General features: G+C 48.1%; 1 protein-coding gene across 12 annotated transcripts in view; it reads right to left on the reverse strand.

The window, feature by feature from the left end:
* The window catches only part of TCN2 (transcobalamin 2), a 41,527-nt gene that overhangs the window by 13,115 nt on the left and 6,291 nt on the right, over window positions 1-22,121 (reverse strand). For 3 of the 12 annotated variants that reach the window (XR_013399276.1, XR_013399278.1, XR_013399277.1), the window contains exons 1-4: window positions 7,489-7,763; window positions 3,742-3,934; window positions 1,965-2,134; window positions 506-658 (exon numbers count right to left, since the gene is read on the reverse strand). Coding sequence is in view for 9 of the 12 variants with exons in the window: in XM_077949983.1 (XP_077806109.1) it covers window positions 506-658; window positions 1,965-2,134; window positions 3,742-3,934; window positions 7,489-7,552 (580 nt within the window). In the remaining 3 variants the exon portion in view is untranslated. Of the gene's footprint in view, window positions 1-505; window positions 735-1,940; window positions 2,135-3,741; window positions 4,032-6,517; window positions 6,592-7,488; window positions 7,764-7,986; window positions 8,086-22,121 lie in introns of those variants that run through there. The other 9 variants (XM_077949983.1, XM_077949982.1, XM_077949984.1 and 6 more) reach the window with 9 other exon arrangements.

Raw genomic sequence — 22,121 nt, forward strand, 5'->3', positions numbered from 1 at the left:
AGGGAGGCCCGAGAGGACTTGACCCTATACCACCTATTTCCAAACTTGGCCACACGTTGGAATCACTAGGGGAGTTTTATTTTATTTTTTATTTTTTGAGACAGAGTCTCACTCTGTTACCCAAGGCAGTGGTGTGATCTCTACTCACTGCAGCCTCCGCTTCCCAGGTTCAAGTGATTCTGCTGCCTCAGCCTCCCGAGTAGCTGGGACTATAGGCATGTGCCACCATGCCCAGCTAACTTTCGTATTTTTAGTAGAGATGGGGTTTTACCATGTTGTCCGGCCTGGTCTTGAACTCCTGGCCTCAAGATATCCACCTACCAGCTCCAAAGCTGACTCACAGCTGGAGCATCACCCATAAGCCCCACCAATTCACCCCTAAAAGACTTGATACGGAGGGGTCCCAAGGAAAGGTGAGTGTGGGGCCAGGGTATGGAGGTCATCAGTGCAGGCCTGGGGACTGAGGGAGTGCCAGCCTGGCCTCAGTAGGGTCTGACCTACTCACCCACAGAGTGGTGGCCCTGGTGGAGAGGTTCCACAGCATACAGGAGTTTGTCTACCACGCTGCCATGGACCCGCTTCTTGTGGAGACACAGGGCCAGAATGCCCAGGCCATACTGGTAGTAGCTAGTGTGGGGGTGGCCCTTGTGATCATGGCCTCGGAGGGAAAAAAAAACCAAGTGGTTGCCTCTCTGCCCCCACCCAGCAGCCAGCCCCACCAGCGCATGGGACCCCTGGTCTGCACTTTCCAATACACTCCTTTGGGTCATGGGATCCTTCATTCCTTCACTGCCTCAGCCCATACGTGCTGAGGTCTCACTGTGCGTCTCACTGGGCTTAGAGGAAGCAGGAGACCCATGGCAGATGGGCACTGCGCAGTTCAGGCCTCAACCATAGCAATTGCTCATGAGACTGCAATCGTAATGGGAATGCAGACCAAGTAGTGATATTTGGGCGGCTGGGAAGTCAAGACAGGATCCTCCAAGGAAGTAATGCTGGAGAGGGCTGGGGATGGGTGGAGGCAGAGCCAAAGGTAGAGCAGGAGTGAACTGCACGTCGGGGAGCCAGTCCAGATGGAGGGAGCCTGTATGAAGACACCGGCTTATGAGTTGAGAAATGAGAAAGAGCCGTATGGCCGGAGCCCACAGAGGGCAGGTGTGTGTGGGAGGCAGAAAACAGATGAGCAGAGCTGGGGAGAAGGCAAGGTAGACAGGCTGGGCCACAGAGCAGTAAGGCGCCCCTGCAGAGTTTAAACAGTGCCAGCAAGATCAGGTTTATATTGAAAAGGCTGGCTCTGGCTGTTGTGTGCTGGGTCAAGTCAGGGCAGGAGAGCTAGTAGAGACAAAGGCGTAAGTCATAAGCAGGCTGTCCAGTTGTCCCGAAGGTGGATAATCAAGTCAATCTTGGTGGCTTGCCAATACAAGACTTGCCAATGGGCCGGGCACAGTGGCTGATGCCTGTAATCCCAGCACCTTGGGAGGCTGAGGCAGGCGGATCACCTGAGGTCGGGAGTTCAAGACCAGCCTGACCAACATGGAGAAACCCCATCTCTACTAAAAATACAAAATTAGCTGGGTGTGGTGGTGCATGCCTGTAATCCCAGGTACTCGGGAGGCTAAGGCAAGAGAATCGCTTGAACCCAGGAGGCGGAGATTGCAGTGAGCTGAGATCATACCATTGTACGCCAGCCTGGGCAACAAGAACAAAACTCCGTCTCAAAAAAAAAAACCAAAAAACACAAAACAGAAAACACCTGTCAATAGAGTGTGTGCAGCGTGGGAAAGGCTGGATCAAGGATGACTATGGGGACAGGTTCAAGCCTTGACGTGGGCAGTGAGACGGGCAGAATGGATGGTGGGAAAGACGCCTGGGGAGAAAACCCAAAGTTCTGATTTTCACTAGAGAATATAATCTGATGAGCCCTCCCAGGTGCTCCCTACCCCCAGCCAATGGTGTCTGCTCACCAATGGCCCGCTTCTCATCCTCCAGGAACCGCTTGAGCTGTGAGACCAGCCTGTCCCCCTTGTGGCCCCCAACAAACTCGCAGTTGGCCCTGAGAGCGAGCAGGTAGAGGGCCAGCTGGCCCATGGAAGGCTTGCCGTGGCAGTCACTGTCATCCTCGCTGAGGGCAGACCTAGGACAAGGCCAGTTAATGGCTTTGTGAGAAAGTGCCACGCAGTAAGCCTGCTTGGAGCACCCACCCCACCAGCATCACAAAGTGGAAAAAATCTTAACAGTGGGAAGCGTTAATAAAAGCACCAAAAGTAGGTGTGTTAGCTATATTGTTGTGAGGTGTATGCCACAAATATTTAATAAAGATGAACAATTAGATTCAAGGATAAACTCCGAGGGCTCCTGCATCCAAATCACCTGTGCCTGCCCCACTATTTTGTCCATACTTCACCCACATGCCCCCTCCTTTCTTTTTCATTTTTTAATTTTATTTATTTATTTTCTTTGAGACAGAGTTTCGCTCTTGTTGCCCAGGCTGGAGTGCAGTGGCGCGATCTCAGCTCACCTCAACCTCCGCCTCCCGAGTTCAAGTGATTCTCCTGCCTTGGCCTCCCGAGTAGCTGGGATTACAGGCGTGAGCCATCATGCCCGGCCAGATTTTTATTTTTTTTACTGAGATAGGATCTCACTGTCTCCCAGGCTGGAGTACAGTGGTGCCATCATAGCTCATTGTAGCCTTGTTCTCCTGGCCTCAAAAGATCCTCCCACCTTAGCCTCCGGAGAAGCTGGGACCACAGGCATGTGTCACTACGCCTAGCTAATTTTTTTTAATTTTTGTTTCTTTCTTTCTTTTTTTTTTTTAAGAGACGTGGTCTCAATATGTTGCCTAGGCTGGTCTCGAACTCCTGAGCTCAAGCAATCCTCCTGCCTCAGCCTCCCAAAATGTTGGGATTACAGGTATGAGCAACTATGCCTGGCCTTCTTTTCTTGCCACCCCTGCATCCACTTCTCAAGAGGGAGTCTGAGGAAGAGGCGCTTCATGACTGCCCCTGATTATTTACCTCTCATTCAAACTCCAAAACAGGCCTCTCTGTAATGCCTCTTGAAAAGGGAGTACAGAAAGATGCTGCTTTTGGGTTGGTGCAGTGGCTTATGCCTATAATTCCAACACTTTGGGAGGCCAAGGCAGGCAAATTACCTGAGGTCAGGAGTTCAAGACCAGCCTGGCCAACATGGTAAAACCCTGTCTCTACCAAAAATACAAAAATTAGCTGGGCATGGTGGCATATGCCTGTAATCCCAGCTAGTCAGGTGGCTGAGGCACAAGAATCACTTGAACCTGGGAGGTGGAGGTTGGGGTGAGCCAAGATTGTGCCACTGCACTCCAGCCTAGGCAACAGAGTGAGAAAAAAAAAAAAGAAAAAAAAAAAGATGCTGCTTCTGGACTCAGTATGAAAGAGTGTGGTCATGGATTAGTGATGTCTGCCTCATGCATGGGAGGGGAGCACACAGAGTCAGACGCTGCTTCTAGGCTTAATGTGGAAGACTGCAGTCATCGATTAGTGATGTCTACCTCAGGCACACTAAGGGAGTACAGAGTCAGATGCTGCTCCTGGGATTATCAAAAAAAGAGTACAGCCATGGATTAGCGATGTCTGCCTCAGACATCACTGAGGAGGGGCAGTAGTAGCAAGAGGAGCCCTGCATTAGCATCTCTGATCTAATCCAACCAACCCCTTCATTCTATACACAGAGAAAGGCCCTCCATTGAAGAGACTGTGGTAATACCCTAGGAGGCACTGCTGGTAACCAAGCTTGAGGCTGTGCAGGTAGAGGTCCTCCTTGGTCCCCGCCTGCAGGCTGGAGAGGCGCAGGCCCACATAGATGCTGGGGTTCAGGTGCTCCGGGGAAAGCCGGTCCATCCAAGGCAAGAGGTGCTGGCCCAACTTCTCTACCAGATGGCTGTCCACCTCTGGTATTTCTTAGGAAAGAAAATGGTGCAAGTGAGGTCACAGGGCCAGGCCACCAGCAAAGAAGTGCTTTGACGTTACCAGGGCCTTCCCCAGGGAATACATGTCCTCACCCCCACCTCCATCCAGCACACACCAACTTGCAGGGGGAACTGCAGCCATACTGAAAGGCAGTGGGAGGGAAAAAGGAGGGAAGCATGTATCCCAAAAGAGCAGTTGGAGCCAGCCAGTGAAAGAGGTGGCAGGCTGAAGGTAGAGGATGCTATTGCCAGGCAACCACTCTGCCCATCAGCGGTGACGGTGAGACTGTATGCCAAGCTGTGGGGTGTGCCCAGGCACCTTGCCCAATCTCACTTGGTCCTCATGCCAGTCCTGTGATGTAGATACTGTCATCATTGCTTTGCACAAAAGAGGAAACAGAAGTTCAAAGTCATGTCATGTCTTACACAAGGCTGCAGAGCCAAGGATGGAACTAACTGCAAAGCCCCTGCTCTCTGGTGCCCTGCTGAATGTGTGCACTACCTGTTTACAAAAACATCGGCCCACATGCACAACATGTTACACATCAAATGTTCAAACAACACAGACTTCCAGCTGCTGAACTGAGGCTGCCTGGTGAACTTCCTCCATGAAGATCTCAAAATAATGCTTTTCCTGCTATCTCTGTTTAAGTGAAGAGGATCTGAGATTGTGAGATGAGCTCTTAGAAAACAGCCACAGCTTTTGCAGCCATTTACCTGTTGCAGTTGTATTTATTTGAAGCTGTGCAACCAAAATACTGAAACACCCTGGAAGTGGAAGCCTTACGGATAGTTCCAAGGGACCTGAGCTCAGCACAGGGTAATTTAGAGTAGTTTGCCTTGGAGGCACCTTGGACTTTCTGTCCCCGTTTACTGCCTCCCAGTTGCTGCTGGGCTCCAGCTGCCTGATGGTGGCCTCCACTGTGCCATATCCCAGGGGACTAAGAAAAGGAGCTGTTGCAAGATGCCTCATCTGCCTCCTGGGCCTCCTGGTGCGAGGACCAGAGCTCCTAGAACACAGCTCCATCTCTGTGGGTTTGGGTCCCACAACCTCGTGTCTGTTTTCCCGACAGCTCCAGATATCTGTTGCTATAAGGTAGCCATCCACTAGCATGAACCCCTACATAATCCTTTGCTGTGTGGGCCCAGACCAGAGCACATGGCTGGTTTCTCACCAGATGTTAATGAAGAGAGACTGGGGGGTTGCTTTTTTCCCTTTCTCTCACTCAGAACCAATTTTGATGTCTATCTCCATTTCTCTGTCTCTCTCCCTCAATGTCTCTGAGGCTCTCTGGGTCTGTCTCAGTCTCCCCCAGCCTGTGTCCCTCTGGTCATCTGTGCCTCCTCACCTCTCTTTCCTTCTCCCTTTTCTTGAAACTCGCAAGGGAGTTCCCTGACCTCACCCTGGGCTCTCACCTCCAGCACGATTAGTCAGCACAGGGTTAGAAACTGAAAGACCAGGATCCAGCTGTAAAGGGAGAGACTGACAACCACAGAGCAGCCTCCTTAGAAGGAAGGGGACAGGCAGATTCACCTAGGGTAATAAAAGCAGCCCTGGGTGAGCTCTTGCCCTACCAGCCCAGCCAGGCCAGCTAAGGGCTGATTGCTGTTGACATTCACAAGCACAGGAGCCAGACAGAGTGGCTCATGCCTATAATACCAGCACTTTGGGAGGCCAAGGTGGGAGGATCGCTTGACCCTAGGAGTTTGAAACCAACCCCGTGCAATATAGTGAGACCTCATCTCTATAAGAAAATTTTTTAAAAAAGAAGAAGAAGAAGAAGGAGAAAAGGAAGCACAGGAGCCCACTTTGCATTAGCGTTTGTGCAGTGATCCCTGTCAATTTCACAATACACACACAGAACTTTAAACTGGAAGAGCAGGTGTCATGGGATCCTCCCTTGTACTACACCAAGGAGGAAGGCAGGGGAGCATTCTTAGCCCATTTTACAGGTAAAGGAATGAGGCTGGGCACAATCAAGTGACTCAGCACAGATATTTGCACCCCAAATCCCAGTTCAAGGTTCCCCAGACCCCAAGGGATGGGGGTTCCTGTGAGGTCAGGCTAATGGACTAAGTGTCCAAGGCTGAGGACCAGGCCAGCCAGGTCTGCAGGAGGGAAAGTTCTGGCTGGTTGAACCCAGAACTCCCCTGGGAAACTGTCCAGACATGAACCAAGAGCTGGGGTTCCTGGGCCCAGACCTGAGGAGTCTGATTTATTTATGGAACACAGATGAGAGGCTTGGAGTTCTGGCTGGGCACAGTGGCTCACGCCTGTAATCCCAGCAATTTGGGAGGCCAAAGCAAGAGTATCACTTGAGCCCAGGAGTTCGAGACCAGCCTGGGCAACATGGCGAAACCCTGTCTCTACAAAAAATACAAAAATTAGCCGAGCATGGTGGTATGCACATGTAGTTCCCAGCTACTTGGGAGGCTGAGGTGGGGGGATCACTTGAACCCGCGAGGCAGAGGTTGCAGTGAGCCAAGATCGTGCCACTGCACTCCAGCCTGGGCAACAGAGTGAGAACCTGTCTCAACAAAAAACAAAACAAAAAAAGAAAAGTTCTAAAAAACTAAGTTCAGCAAAGCTCTGGTAAAGGTGGAGCACCCTGAGCGAGTCACTCAGCCCCTCCAACCCTCGACTTCTTTACTTGACACCTGGATATGACTGCACCCACCTCTCAGGGTTTCCCCAGAGTTACAAGAGCCCACGGTGGTGAAAGTGTATTGCTGAGCATAATCCTAGGTGCAGAGGAGGGGAAAAGAGGCGTGGGCGGCCCAGAGTCCCGAAGCCTGCCTTCTGCCTCCTGTCTGAAGGAGCAGCCCTGAGCCTCTGAGCTCAGACTCACAGACAGGTCCCAGGAGACAGTGTGCTCCAAGAGACCCCGTGGGGCACAGAGCTGGAGCAGGCAGGACCTCTGAAGACTCACTTCCTGCTGCCTAGAATGTGTGTCCCCCATTCCTTTCCTGCCAGCTCCTTTTCTTCCTTCGAGTCTCAGCTCCCATGTTCCCTCTCGGTCCTCAGAAAGTCTTCCCCATGCCCAGCTATTTTTAAATTTTTTTTATTTTTTGTAGAGATGGGGTCTCCCTATGTTGCCCAGGCTGATCTCGAACTGTTGAACTCAAGCGATCCTCCCGCCTCAGCCTTCCAAAATGCTGGGATTTCAGGTGGGAGCACCTAACCATTGATTTCTTTTGTCTGTCCCCCTTCCCCAGAACACAAGCTCTAGGATGGCAGGAATTAGACTTGTCTCACGCCTTGCACATTCCCCAAAGGCTAACACTGGGCCTGACACAGAAAAGGCTCAGTAACTATGTGCTGAACGAATGTGTGAACTAAAGACTGAATTAACGGAGGAGATCTTGTCTGGTGAGGAGTCAGACATATAATCAGTCGCAATACGATGTGTTAAATGCTGAGGTCCAGCTAAGTCCAAACTGCTATGGGAGCCCAGAGGGGCAGGTAAGTTCCCCCATCCTATGCCCCAGTCACCCTCCTAAGGACCCAGAAGGAACAAGGCACAGGACAGAGGCGAGTTACTCACCACAGATCTCAGCGAGGGCCCCCAGGACCCCCAGAAGGAAGAGGAAGGCCCCAAGGTGCCTCATGGCAGCAGCAGGTGGGTGAGCAGTGATCCGGAATCGGGAGAGACTCCTGGGGCTGGCCCTGCTGAGGCTCTCCTGACCACAGCCGGTCACCGCTCCGAGACAGGCAGCTTCCTGTCACTGATTAATCCTCCAGGCCTGCAATGCGCTGCTAAGTCAGCAGAGAGAGAGGGTGGAAAGGTCTGTGGTGGCAGGGAACAGAAGGCCAAAGAACAGAGGAAGGAAGGGCAGAGCAGCCCTCCTGGAGGCAGGGAACAAAGGGAGGAGGAGGGTGAGTGGGACCATGTGAGACATCTTGAGGCCATCCACGTTCCTGCTTAAAGAGCCCGGGACTAGCGCAGAGGGCCTGACGTCTGATCTGCCAAGTCTGTCCGACCGTGCCTGTCTGCTGTCCCCTTAGCTGTTCCAGTGGTGGATCGGCAGGACCGGGTGCCTACCTAGTACTCCTTACAGAAGGAGCCCCTGGTAGTGCCCACCTAGCCCAGGACAAGGAGCAGAACGGGAGCTGCAGCTGCAGTGGTCACGTGAGCAGCACTGCTGGAGTCAGTTGTTTTTCAGCACCACCCCCCTTGGTGGTGGAGGAGGGGATTGCAGGGGTGGGGGAGTTGGGCAGTTTGGGGGAGGGAGGGGTGCCGCTGGCCCCAGACCAGCCAGGCCACTTTTCTCAACCAATCTGAAAGAGCTGGGAGCCTCCTGGAGAGAACAAAACAAAACAAGTTAAAGAATAGGATTAAGGCTGGGCACAGTGGCTCACGCCTGTAATCCTAGCACTTTGAGAGGCTGAGGCAGGCAGATCACTTGAGCCCAGGAGTTTGAGATTAGCCCGGGCAACATGGGGAAACACTGTCTCTACAAAAAAAAAAAAAAAAAAAAATTAACAGGGCGTGGTGGCGGATGCCTGTAATCCCAGCTACTTGGGGGGCTGAGGCAGAAGAATTGCTTGAACCCAGGAGGTGGTGGCTGCAGTGAGCTAAGATCATACCACTGCACTCCAGCTTGGGTGACAAAGTGAGACCCTGTGTCAAAAATAAAATAAAATAAAGAATGAGATTGAATCAATTGAGACACAAAACTACCAGAAGCAGGGGTACTTGCCAGAACTAGGAAAGTAACGTCAAAAAAAATCCCTGCAGACAGGAAAGAGAACAAAAGATTCCTCATCTGCCCAGTCCCACAGGAGCATCAATGTATATGAGTTAACTAGTGGTGGCTGTGTGACCTTGGCCAGGTCACTTAACCTCTCTGAGTTTAAAATAGTTCTTCCTATGTGAGATGAGAGGGTTAGGCAAGATCATTCTAACAGTTCCCTTTCAGCTCAATTTGTGAAGACACTATGACCTTAAAATATCTCTAATCATTTGCATGTACAATCTGTATTGTAATTATTTTATGGCAAATTGCCAAGGTTCACTCTTTTATGACAATCTGTTTTTGAGCTTGACTTATCACAAACCAAGCTCTTGACATAAATAAATACAGCAACGTGCATCTGTTTACGGAAGTATCTGAAAATTTTAAAAGATAGGTTGTCCAGTCAGAAAGGCTAGATGTGGCCACTAGCAGGAGCACCCTTGGAGGTCCTGAGGAAGAGGGGAGGTCAGTGGGGAGCCCAGCTTCTGCAGAACCCCACGTTTGGACCTTCAGGGGAGCCACGGCGAAGTGTGTGCAATAGAGCCACCTTGGTCCTGGGTGGGACTGCCTTGGCTCCCCCAACCCTCCGCCTGTTTCCAGTAACAACAATTATGATTCCTGCTATTTCCAGGAGGGCAGCCTGGAGGAGGTGGCCATGGAGGTGGCCTTCGTATCGTCAGCCTCTGGTGAGAAGCAGCAGCATCTTTCCAGAGAGTCACTTCTGATCCCCAAGGTTGTGAGGGTGTCGAAGTAAAGGAGAGAGACACCCCCCTGCCTGCCTACCTGGACTCAGTGCCAGAGGGTGGGGGGAGTAGGAATAGGAGGACAGCACATTTCCCATACATGTTAGAAACAGAGTGACGGTGGCTCATGCCTGTAATCCTAGCACTTTGGGAAGCCAAGGCAGGGGATTGCTTGAGCCCACGAGTTTGAGACCAGTCTGGGCAAGATGGTGAGACCCTGATTCTACAAAAAAAAAAAAAAAAATCGCCAGGGATGGTGATGTGTGCCTGTAAGTCTCAGCTACTTGGGAGGCTACAAGTGGGAGGATCATTTGAGCCCGGGAGGCTGAGGTTGCAGTGAGCTGAGATCAGACCACTGCACTCCAGTCTCGGCAACAGAAGGAGACCCTGTCCTAAAAATAAAATAAAGCAAAATTTAAAAAAGAAATAGAGTGACTGGTCAGGGGTAGTGCTATTTTAGGTCATGTGGTCAGGGAATGTGAAAAACAAAAATGATTACATCATTTGCATCAGGATTTCTATTTTTTTATTTTTGAACTCCTGGGCTCAAGCGATCCTCCTGTTTCAGCCTCCCAAAGAGCTGGGATTACAGGCATGAACCACTGTACCTGGCCAGATCAAGATTTCTATTCGTGATGAAAACTAGCTTGGAACGAGAAAGTAAAAGTCTGCCTGTGCTCCCACTAGACTAGGATAACACAGACCTCTAAAGCCAGCTGCAACATCAACAGGAAACATTTTTTTTTTCTGTCTCTTTTTTTTTTTCTTTTTCTTTTTTTTTTTTTTGAGACAGGGTCTCATTCCTGTTGCCCAGGCTGGAGTGCAATGGCACGATCTCGGCTCACTGCAACCTCCTCTTCCCAGGTTCAAGCGATTCTCCTGCCTCAACGTCTCAAGTAGCTGAGATCACAGGCTCTCGCCACCACCCCCAGCTAACTTTTGTATTTTTAGTAGAGACAGGATTTCACCTTGTTGGCCAGGCTGGTCTCAGACTCCTGACCTCAAGTGATCTGCCTGCCTTAGCCTCCCAAAGTGCTAGGATTACAGGCATGAGCCGGCACGCCTAGCCAACAGGAAACATTTCTATCAAGGCCATGCATGCTACAGCTGTAAAGTGTCCTAATACCTGTGTTCTTTGACTACTACTTTTTTACTGATATTTATATTTTTCCCCCTAAAATCACAAGCGATCAGAAATTTGCTGTTTGATATCCCATTAGTAAGAATAGAACATCCCACTGTTGCCTGGAAGAGCTATGTCATTTTGACACAGAGAAGCAGTCTCAGATACGGTGTTTCTGGACTCAGCATTCCACATTTCTCTTAACTTTGTAGTTTCCAAGGAAACAAGACTCTAAGTCCACTTTGCCATCCAGACCTGAAGCTGACCCTTCATACAGCGCCCTGTGATACTTTGAGCCTGCTTACCTCAAAACACTGCTTGCTTTACACTTCACCGGACTCCACCCTTCCCCTCAATTCTTTAATAGCCTTTCCTTGTGTTCAGCCGGATCACTGCAGTTCCTTTACTTGGTGGTTTCCCTCATTGGAATAGGTCAACTGGGTTTGTTTCTGGTGGTTTTAGGCTGACTTGGCTAGGACTAGCCTAATAATTAACCCAAAAGAGAAAAATAAAATTGAATGCATAAAGATGGCATGAGAAGAATGGATATAACAAATACACAATTCTGGTTCTATATGAAATATCTATTTTAGTGATTAAAAATGTATATATATGGCTGGGTGCAGTGGCTCAAGCCTGTAATCCCAGCACTTTGGGAGGCCGAGACGGGCGGATCATGAGGTCAGGAGATCGAGACCATCCTGGCTAACACACACACACACATAAATGTATATATATTAAAATCATATATTCATATATATATACACATATATATATATTTTTGAGACAGAGTCTCGCTCTGTTGCCCAGGCCAGAGTGCAGTCGTATGATCTCGGCTCACTGCAAGCTCTGCCTCCCGGGTTCACGCCATTCTCCTGCCTCAGGTTCCTGAGTAGCTGGGACTACAGGTGCCCGCCACCAAGCCTGGCTAATTTTTTCTATTTTTTAGTAGAGATGGGCTTTCATCCTGTTAGCTAGGATGGTCATGATTTCCTGACCTCGTGATCCACCCGTCTCAGCCTCCCAAAGTGCTGGGATCACAGGCGTGAGCCACCACGCCCGGCCTTATTAAAATCACATTTTAAGGCCAGGCGCGGTGGCTCATGCCTGTAATTCCAGCACTTTGGGCACCCGAGGCGGGTGGATCACCTGAGGTCAGGAGTTAGAGACCAGCCTGACCAACATGGTGAAATCCTATCTCTACTAAAAATACAAAAATTAGCCAGGCGTTGTGGCACGTGCCTGTGATCCCAGCTACTTGGGAGGTTGAGGTGAGAGAATCGCTTGAACCTGGGGGCCGGAGGTTGCAGTGAGCCAAGATCATGCCATTGCATTCCAGCCTGGGTGACGGAGCAAACCCCTGTCTCAGAGAAAAAAAAAAAAACAGAAAGAAAGAAAGAAAGGAGGAAGAGGAGAAGGAGAAAGAGAAAGCAAAGATAAAGAAAATCATTTTTAAAATCCCATCAACTAGAGCATTGGTTCCCAACTGTGGTCACTGGATGACTGGTAGTCTCCAAGACCCTTTTAGGGGGCCTGCGAGTTTAAAATTACTTTCAAGGGGCTCGGCACGGTGGCTCATGCCTGTAATCCCAGCACTTTGGGAGGCCGAGGTGGGCGGATCACCTGAGGTCAGCAGTTTGAGACCAACATGGCAAAACCTGGTCTCTACTAAAAATAAAAAATTAGCTGGGCATGGTGGCAGGCTCCTGTAGTCCCAGCTACTTGGGAGGCTGAGGCTGGAGAATTGCTTGAACCCAGGAGATGGAGGTTGCAGTGAGCCAAGATTGCACCACTGCACTCCAGCCTGGACAACAGAGCGAGACTCCTTCACAGACACACACACACACACACACACACACACACACACACACAAAATTACTTTCAAGGTAAGACAAATAGTAAGACATTATTAGTGTAATAGTAAGACATTTCATCAAATGGTGCAGGAACAATTGGATGTCTATATGCAAAACAAACAAATCAACCTAGACATATACCTTTTACAAAAAATTAACTCAAAATAGACCTAACTATGAAACACAAAACTATAAAACTTCAAGAAGAGGTGATGACTTTTTAGATACAACACCTAAGGCATGGTCCATGAAAGAAATAATTGTCTGGATGCAGTGACTGGGTGCAGTAACCTCCAGCACTTTGGGAGGCCAAAGCAGCAGGATCACTTGAGGCCAGGAGTTTGAGACCAGCCTGGGCAACATAGTGAGACCCTATCTTTATCAAAAGAGAAGGGAAGGAAAGGGGAGGGGAGGGAAGGGGAGGGAGACAGTGGTTCACACCTGTAATCCCAGCACTTTGGGAGGCCGAGGCGGGTGGCACTCCATCTCAAAAAATAAAGGAAGTGTATTAGTTAGTTTTCACACTGCTATAAATAAATACCTGCAATTCGGTAATTTATAAAGGAAAGAGGTTTAATTGACTCACAGTTGTGCATGGCTGGGGAGGCCTCAGAAAACTTGCAATCATGGCAGAAGGCAAAGGAGAAGCAAGCACCTTCTTCACAAGGTGGCAGGAGAGAGAAAGACTGAGGAAGTGCCACACTTAAAACCACCAGGTCTTGTGAGAACTCCCTCTCTATCACGAGACCAGCATGGGGGAACCACCTCCATGATCCAGTCACCTCCCACCAGGTCTCTCCCTCAACAAGTAGAAATTACAATTCAAGATGAGACTTGGGTGGGGACACAGAGCCAAACAAACCATATCAGAAAAAAAAAAAAAAAAAAGAAAAGAAAAGAAAAGAAGAAAAAGAAAAGAAAAGGAAAGAAAAGAAAAGAGAAGAGGGGGCCAGGTGTGGTGGTTCATGCCTGTAATCCCAGCACTTTGGGAGGCTGAGGTGGGTGGACCACAAGGTCAGGAGATCAAGACCAACCTGACCAACATGGTGAAACCCCGTCTCTACTAAAAATACAAAAATTTGCGGGGTGTGGTGGTGTGTGCCTGCAATCCCAGCTACTTGGGAGGCTGAAGCACGAGAATCACTTGAACCCGGGAGGCAGAGGTTGTAGTGAGCTGAGATTGTGCCACTGCACTCCAGCCTGGGCAACAGAGCGAGATTCTGTCTAAAAAAAAAAAAAAAAGATCATAACCACTTTATTCATAACTGCTAAAAACTGGAAGCAGCTGAGGTGTCCTTCAATGAATGCATAAACAAATTGTGGTACATCTATACAATGAAATATTGTATATATAAAAACAGTGATAAAAATAAGTGAGCCATTAAGCCATAAAAAGACATGAATGAGGCCGGGCGCAGTGGCTCACACCTGTAATCCAAGCACTTTGGGAGGCTGAGGCAGGCAGATCACTTGAGGGCAAGAGTTCGAGACCAGCCTGGCCAACATGGTGAAACCCTGTCTGTATTAAAAATACAAAAATGGGCCAGGCATGGTGGCACACATCTGTAATCCCAGCTACTCAGGGGGCTGAGGCAGGAGAATTGCTGGAACCCGGGAGGTGAACGCTGCTGTGAGCTGAGATTGCGCCATTGCACTCAAGCCTGGACAATGGACTGAGACGCCATCTTAAAAAAAAAAAAAATTAGATCAAATAATCATTGGCAACAAACATTAAGAGAGATAAAGAGGATGTGTCAGATTGTATTTTCAAAGCTGTCTGTAACAATACCAGCTGTTCCACATGGTTTTCTATAATTTTGTCATTCATCATGAAGAGATGAGTCTAATTCCCCTCCCTTTGAATCTAGACAGGTTTGTGACATCCTTGTCAGTAGCAGAATGCAGAAGTGATGATACATAACTCCAGGTCAGAAAAGAAAATGCAACTTCCACCTTGCTCACTGGAACACTTGAGCTGGAGTACTGAGCTGTCATGTAAGCAGTACAACTGCCTTGAGGCGGCTACACTGTGAAGAAGACCAAACATCCACAAAGGTAATCCATAGGGATAAACCCTGAGATTACCTGAAGAGAGGGAGAGAGAGAGCTCCAGCCAGCTCCCAGCTTTTCCACGCCCCTACTATTCCAGTTTTTATTGCATAAAAGATGTCAACACAGAACCATTTAACTGAGCCCATCCCCACTTTTTTTTTTTTTTTGAAACGGACTCTCGCTCTGTCACCCAGGCTGGGGTGCAGTGGCGCCATCTTGGCTCACTGCAAGCTCCGCCTCCCGGGTTCACCCCATTCTCCTGCCTTAGCCTCCCGAGTAGCTGGGACTACAGGCGCCCACCACCACGCCTGGCTAATTTTTTGTAGTTTTAGTAGAGACGTGGTTTCGCCGTGTTAGCCAGGATGGTCTCGAGCTCCTGACCTCGTGATCCGTCCGCTTTGGCCTCCCAAAGTGCTGGGATTACAGGCATGAGCCACTGCACCCAGCTGCCCATCACCAATTTTTAACCCACAGAAACCATAAGATAATAAAACTGTTCTCATTTTAAGCTACTATATTTTGAGATGCAATAACTGCGACTGGAACAGCAGGTTACTATGTATTGATAAAATATTCAATTCACTAAGATTTAACCATTTTAAGCCAAATAAGATGGCCACAAAATATAAGTTGAACATTAAGAAAACTACAAGGAGAATTTACAAATCCACCACCAAAGTGGGAAATTTTAGCTCACCTTTTTTAGTAACCAATAGATCAAACAGACAAAAGAAATAAATACAATAAGCACAGATGTTCGTAACAGTACTATTTACACTCAGCTGAGATTAGAAAGTATCTATGTGGTAAAACATTTAACTGTGACCAAAGAGAGGTCTGTATTTTGCTCTCAGCTTCTGGGAAGTAATCTCCAAGTCCTTGGAATATCATGCCTGATAGGAGTGTCTATGTTTGCCTGGAGGTCTTGGGTCAGCTAGATAGTAAGTGTGATTTAGGGTGGAGACTCTGGTTCACCTGGTATCAGCATGACCACCTGAGGGCTGGATATTGATATCAACCACATAAGCAGTCAATCCTGCCTATGTGATGGAGTCCCAATAAAGACTGAACACCAAGTCTCAGGTGAGTGTCCCAGGTTGGCAATACTCAGTGCATATTGCCACACATTGGTGCCAAGAAAGTAATGCTGTTCTGACTCTACAAAAAGAAGATGACTGGGAGCTGGGCACAGTGGCTCATGCCTGTAATCCCAGCACCTTGGGAGGCCAAGGCTTGCAGATCACCTGAGGTCAGGAGTTCCAGACCAGGCTGGCCAACATGGTGAAACCCCATCTCTGCTAAAAATACAAAAATTAGCTGGACGTAGTGGTGGGTGCCTGTAATCCCAGCTACTCAGGAGGCTGAGGCATGAGAATTGCTTGAACCCAGGAGGTGGAGGTTGTAGTGAGCCAAGATCGGGCCACTGCACTCCAGCCTAGGGGATAGAGCAAGACTCTGTCTCAAAAAATAAACATATATTGTTGTCAATACCATGAGAATGAAACTGTTTCTGATCCTCTTCTCTGATTGGAATGGAAAAGAAGGCACTCACTAAATCAATGACACCATACCATATATCTGAGGCCTTATAAATCCGCTCCACCAGTGATACCATTTCTGGTAAAGTCACTGTGTTCAGGCTATTATGGTTCGGTCCATAGTAGTCTACAGACATTCTCCAGAATCAATTCAGCTTCTGCAGAGACCAGACCGATGAATTAAACAGAGATATAGAGATCACCACCTCTGTACCCTTTAGCACTTTAGCAGTGTCATGAATCTCTGTCATTCTTCCCTCTCTCCCGCTCCTAGATGTAACACTGATTTTTAAAAACCTTTTAAAATTAATGTACAATAAGCTGTACATATCTAAGTGTAAAATTCAATAAGTCTTGACAATTGTACACAAAACATTACCACAATCAAAATTAGGAACATTCCACCACCTTGAAAAGCTTACTCCTGCTGCTTCATAAGACCTTCCTCTCACCCCAGATCTCCCCATTGCTAGGCAACCATTGATCTGCTTCCTGTCACTGTAGATTAGTTTATATTCTCTTTTTTTTTTTTTTTTTGGAGACGGAGTCTCACTCTGTTGCCCAAGCTGGAGTGCAGCAGCGCAATCTCGGCTCACTGCCATCTCCGCTTCCTGGGTTCAAGTGATTCTCCTGCCTCAGCCTCCCGAGTAGCTGGGATTACAGGCGTGCGCCACCATGCCCAACTAATTTTTGTATTTTTAGTAGAGACAGGGTTTCCCCATATTAGCCAGGCTGGTCTCGAACTCCTGACCTCATGATCCACCCGCCTTGGCCTCCCAAAGTGCTGGGATTACAGGCATGAGCCACTGCACCCGGCCAGATTAGTTTACCTTTTCTAGTTTTATATAAATGTGATTGCTCAGTACATACTGACATTGTATGGCTTCTTTCTTCATAACTGTTTTGAGATTCATCCACATTGTCCTATGTATCAATAGTTTGTTCCATTTTATTGTTGACTAGTATTCCACTGTATATATAGATCACAATGTTTATCCATTCACCTACTAATGGTCATTTGAGTTATTTCCAGTTTTTGGCTATTACACATAAGACTGCCAAGAACATGCATGTACAAGTCTTTGTATGGACATATGTTGTCATTTATTTTGGTAAATAACTAAGAACAGAGTAATTGGGTCATATGTTAGTTGTACGTTTAACTTCAAAGAAACTGTCAGCCAGGTGCGGTTGCTCACACCTGTAATCCCAGCACTTTGGGAAGCTGAGACAGGCAGATCACCCTGAGGGCAGGAGTTCGAGACCAGCCTGGTCAACATGGTGAAACCCTGTCTCTACTAAAAATACAGAAAATTAGCCGGCCGTGGTGATGGGCACCTGTAGTCTCAGGCGGTTGAGACAGGAGAATTGCTTGAACCCGGGAGGCGGAAGTTGTGGGGAACCGAGATCATGCCACTGCACTCCAGCCTGGGTGACAGAGTGAGACTCCATTTCAAAAAAAAAAAAAAAAAGAAAGAAAGAAAGAGAGAAACTGCCAAACTAGTTTCCAAAGTGGTAAAACAACTTCATATTTCCAGCACCAGTGTATGAACATTCCGATTGATCTCCATTCTCATCAACACAGAATATGGTCAGTCTTTTCAATTTTAGCCATTTACAAGACTAATGACATTGGGCATATTTTCAGGTACTTATTTGCCATCTGAAAAGAGTCTTCAAATTTTTTGCCTTTTTTTTTTTTAAAGGAGTCTTCCTCTGTCACCCAGGCTGGAGTGCAGTGGCACGATCTTGGCTCACTGTAACCTCCACCAGGTGCAAGCAATTCTCCTGCCTCAGCCTCCCGAGTAGCTGGGGTTACAGGTGTGTGCTACCATACCTAGCTAATTTTTTTTTGTATTTTTAGTAGAGATGGGGTTTCACCGTGCTGGCCAGGTGATCTTGAACTCTTGACCTCAGGTGATCCACCTGCCTCGGCCTCCCAAAGTGCTAGGGTTACAGGCTTGAGCTACCACGCCTGGTCTTTTTTGCCAATTTTTTTTATTGGGTTATGTTCTTATCATTGTGTTTTGAATTCTTTTTAAAATATTGATTGATTGATTGATTGATTGAGATCGGGGCCTTGCTATGTTGCCCAGGCTGGTATCAAACTCCTGGACTCAAGCGATCCTTTCACCTTGGCCTCCAAACGTGGGCCAGTGTGCCTGGCCTTTTTGTTATTTTTATTTTTTATTTATTTTTATTTTTTTTGAGACAGCGTCTCATTCTGTCACCCAGGCTAGAGTGCAGCGGTGTGATCTTGGCTCACTGCAACTTCTGCCTCCCGTGTTCAAGTGATTCTCCTGCCTCAGCCTCCCGAGTATCTGGGATTATAGGCACCCACCACCACAACCAACTAATTTTTGTATTTTTGGTAGAGATGGAGTTTCTCCATGTTGACCAGGCTGGTCTCAAACTCCTGACCTCAGGTGATCCACCCGCCTCGGCCTCCCAAAGTGCTAGGATTATAGGTGTGAGCCATCACACCTGGTCTTATTTTTATATTTAATAGAGATAGGGGCCGGGCGCGGTGGCTCAAGCCTGTAATCCCAGCACTTTGGGAGGCCGAGACGGGCGGATCACGAGGTCAGGAGTTCGAGACCATCCTGGCTAACACGGTGAAACCCCGTCTCTACTAAAAAATACGAAAAACTAGCCGGGCGAGGTGGCGGGCGCCTGTAGTCCCGGCTACTCGGGAGGCTGAGGCAGGAGAATGGCGTAAAAACCCGGGAGGCGGAGCTTGCAGTGAGCTGAGATCCGGCCACTGCACTCCAGCCTGAGCGACACAGCAAGACTCCGTCTCAAAAAAAAAAAAAAAAAAAAAAAAAAAGAGATAGGACCTTGTTTTTTTGCCCAGGCTGGTCTCAAACTCCTGGGTTCAAGCAATGCTCACACCTCAGCTTCCCAAAGTGTTGGGATTGTAGGCATGAGCCACTGCGCCTGGCCAAGAGTTCTTTATTTGTTATATAAGACTGTTCTGCAGTGAGCAGCTATATGCAAACCTACCCCGAAGGCTGAAGGAGCTGAGAGACTGAAGGAATAAAAGCTGACAAATCTAGTTTCTCAAAAGGTAACATTTAATAGTGACTCACAAACAGAAGACATTTCTCAGACAGCCATGGTGTGGTGGATCTCTGCATCCACCCTACAGAAAATAGCTATAGCAAGTTATTTTGGTAAACTCAAGCAGTTGGTCAATGTCTCACAACATCTCACCTAAGTTAGGTAAGCATCTTGATTAGGGGTTATCTATGCTGCAGGTAGTCTGACCTCTGCATAACAGACCTGCCTTGGCTGAGCATTCAAAGATCACTGGATCTCCGCTCTTTTTTTTTTTAAAGACATTTCGCTCTTGTTGCCCAGGGTGAAGTGCAATGGTATAATCTCGGCTCACCACAACCTCCACCTCCCAGGTTCAAGTGATTCTCCTGCCTCAGCCTCCCGAATAGCTGGGATTACAGGCATGTGCCACCACGCCCAGATAATTTTGTATTTTTAGTAGAGATGGGGTTTCACCGTGTTGGTCAGACTGGTCTCAAACTCCAGACCGCAGGATCTCTGCTCTTCTAATAGTTAACCTTCAGTCTGCTGCTCAGCTATATCTGCTTTTCCACTGCAGGAAATAAAAAGTCTACTTTGTAGATAACATAGAGGCCCTCCAGCTTTCACAATTAGCCACTAACTGCTTGCTAACAATCCCTGGTCTCTCATTATCCCTCTGTAAGGCATTCACACAACTTGGCAATAACCAACCAACTCTCTTGTCTTTGTAAGCATTGTTCATCCTCTGCCCCAAATCTTCCAAATACCTCAGTTAGTGCACCTGCCACAGCACTTCCCTCCACTGGGATGTCTTCCTTGGTCACCCCTGGTGATTTTTTTTTTTTTTTTAGACAGGGTCTCACTCTGTTACCCAGGCTGGAGTCTAGTGGTGTGATCACAGCTAACTGCAGCCTCTACCTCCCAGACTCAAGCCATCTTCCCACTTTAGCCTCTTGAATAGATGGGACTACAAGCGTGTCCCACCATACCCAGCTAATAATTTTTTTTTTTTTTTTTTTTTTTTGAGATGGAGTCTCGCGCTGTCGCCCAGGCTGGAGTGCAGTGGCGCGATCTCGGCTCACTGCAAGCTCCGCCTCCCGGGTTCACGCCATTCTCCTGCCTCAGCCTCCTGAGTAGCTGGGACTACAGGCGCCTGCCACCGTGCCCGGCTAATTTTTTTTGTATTTTTAGTAGAGACGGGGTTTCACCGTGGTCTCGATCTCCTGACCTTGTGATCCGCCCGCCTCGGCCTCCGAAAGTGCTGGGATTACAGGCGTGAGCCACCGTGCCCGGTCTTTTTTTTTTTTTTTTTTGAGACAGAGTCTCGCTCTGTTGCTCAGGGTGGAGTGCAGTGGCACAATGTCAACTCACTGCAACTCTGCTTCCCGGCTTCAAGCGATTTTCCTGTCTCGGCCTCCCAAGGAGCTGGGACTACAGGCGCCTGCCACCACGCCCAGCTAATTTTTGTATTTTAGTAGTGACAAGGTTTCACCATATTGGCCAGGCTGGTTTCGAACTCCTGACCTTATGATCTGCCCGCCTTGGCCTCCCAAAGTGTTGGGATTACAGGCGTGAGCCACTGCGCCCAGCCCCAGCTAATTTTTTTATTTGCTAATTTTAAAATGTTTTAGAGGTGAAGGTCTCATTATGTTGTCCAGGCTGATCTCCAACTTCTGGACTCAGGCAACCCTCCCACTTCAGCCTCCCAAAGCGCTAGGATTAAAGGCATGAGCCACCGCACACAGCCCTACCATTGGTGAACTCTTCAGCAGTTGTGCTGCCACCTTGTGGACACACTCTGCCCCACTTATCAATTAGGCTGGCACCCTCTCCGCCTGCGAAGCAGTTGAGGGAGCTGGTCCCTCATCAGTAAGGATAAAAATTATTTGAATAAACAATTAACAAGCATGGACTTCTGGAAGTCAGTAGAACCCTGCACCCAAGGAATCTTGAGTATTCACTAGGTACCAGTTGCTTTATGTGAATTACCTCACTCTTTCACTGAAATGTGGCTTTTGTGACTGAGGAACTTAATTATTTGAAATTAATAATAAAAAAAATAGAGATGAGGTCTCACCATGTTGCCCAGGCTGGTCTCAAACTCCTTAGCTCAAGCAATCCTCCCACCTTGGCCTCCCAAAGTGCTAACATTACAGGTACGAGCCACTGCTCCTGGCTTGACATTATTTTAAGTTTAAATAATCTGTAGCCATAAAAAAGAATGAGTTCATGTTCTTTGCAGGGACATGGATGAAGCTAGAAGCCATCATTCTCAGCAAACTAACACAGGAACAGAAAACCAAACACCACACGTTTTCACTCATAAGTGGGAGTTGAACGATGAGAACACATGGACACAGGGAGGGGAACATCACAAACCGGCAAGAAGAGGGAGCACATTAGGACAAATACCTAACGCATGCAGGGCTTAAAACCCAGATGATGGGTTGACAGGTCCAGCAAACCACCATAGCACACGTGTGCCTATGTAACAAACCTGCACGTTCTGCACATGCATCCCAGAACTTAAAGGAAAAAAGTCACTAATTGGCTGAGCATGGTAGCTCATGTCTGTAATCCCAGCACTTTGGGAGGCCGAGGTGGCAGACTGTTTGAGGTCAGGAGTTTGGGACCAGCCTGGCCAACATGGTGAAATCCCATCTCTACTAAAAATACAAAAATTAGCCGGGCTTGGAGGTGCATGCTGGTAATACCAGCTACTTGGGAGGCTGAGGCAGGAAGATTGCTTGAACCCAGGAGGTGGAGGTTGCAGTGAGCCAAGACTGCACCACCGCACTCCAGCCTGGGGGACAGAGGGAGACTCTGTCTCAAAATAAATAAATAAATAAATAGTCACAAGTGGCTGGTGGTGACCCTATTGGATTACACAGGTCTAGAGGCTGCATTCTTCATGATTAAAACCCTAGTAACAATCTGCACACCTTGATTTTTCCAGTACTTTATGGTTTCCAAAGTATTTTGCTCCACTTCTGTCTCGTGATCCTTATAATACGCTATGGGGAAATGGAAGCTCAGAAAAGTGAAGGGACTTGTTTAAAGCTTCACAGCTGCAAGGCCATGCACCTGCCT

The sequence above is a fragment of the Macaca mulatta genome, chromosome 10, assembly GCF_049350105.2.
Source record: "Macaca mulatta isolate MMU2019108-1 chromosome 10, T2T-MMU8v2.0, whole genome shotgun sequence".
Lineage (NCBI taxonomy): Eukaryota > Metazoa > Chordata > Mammalia > Primates > Cercopithecidae > Macaca > Macaca mulatta.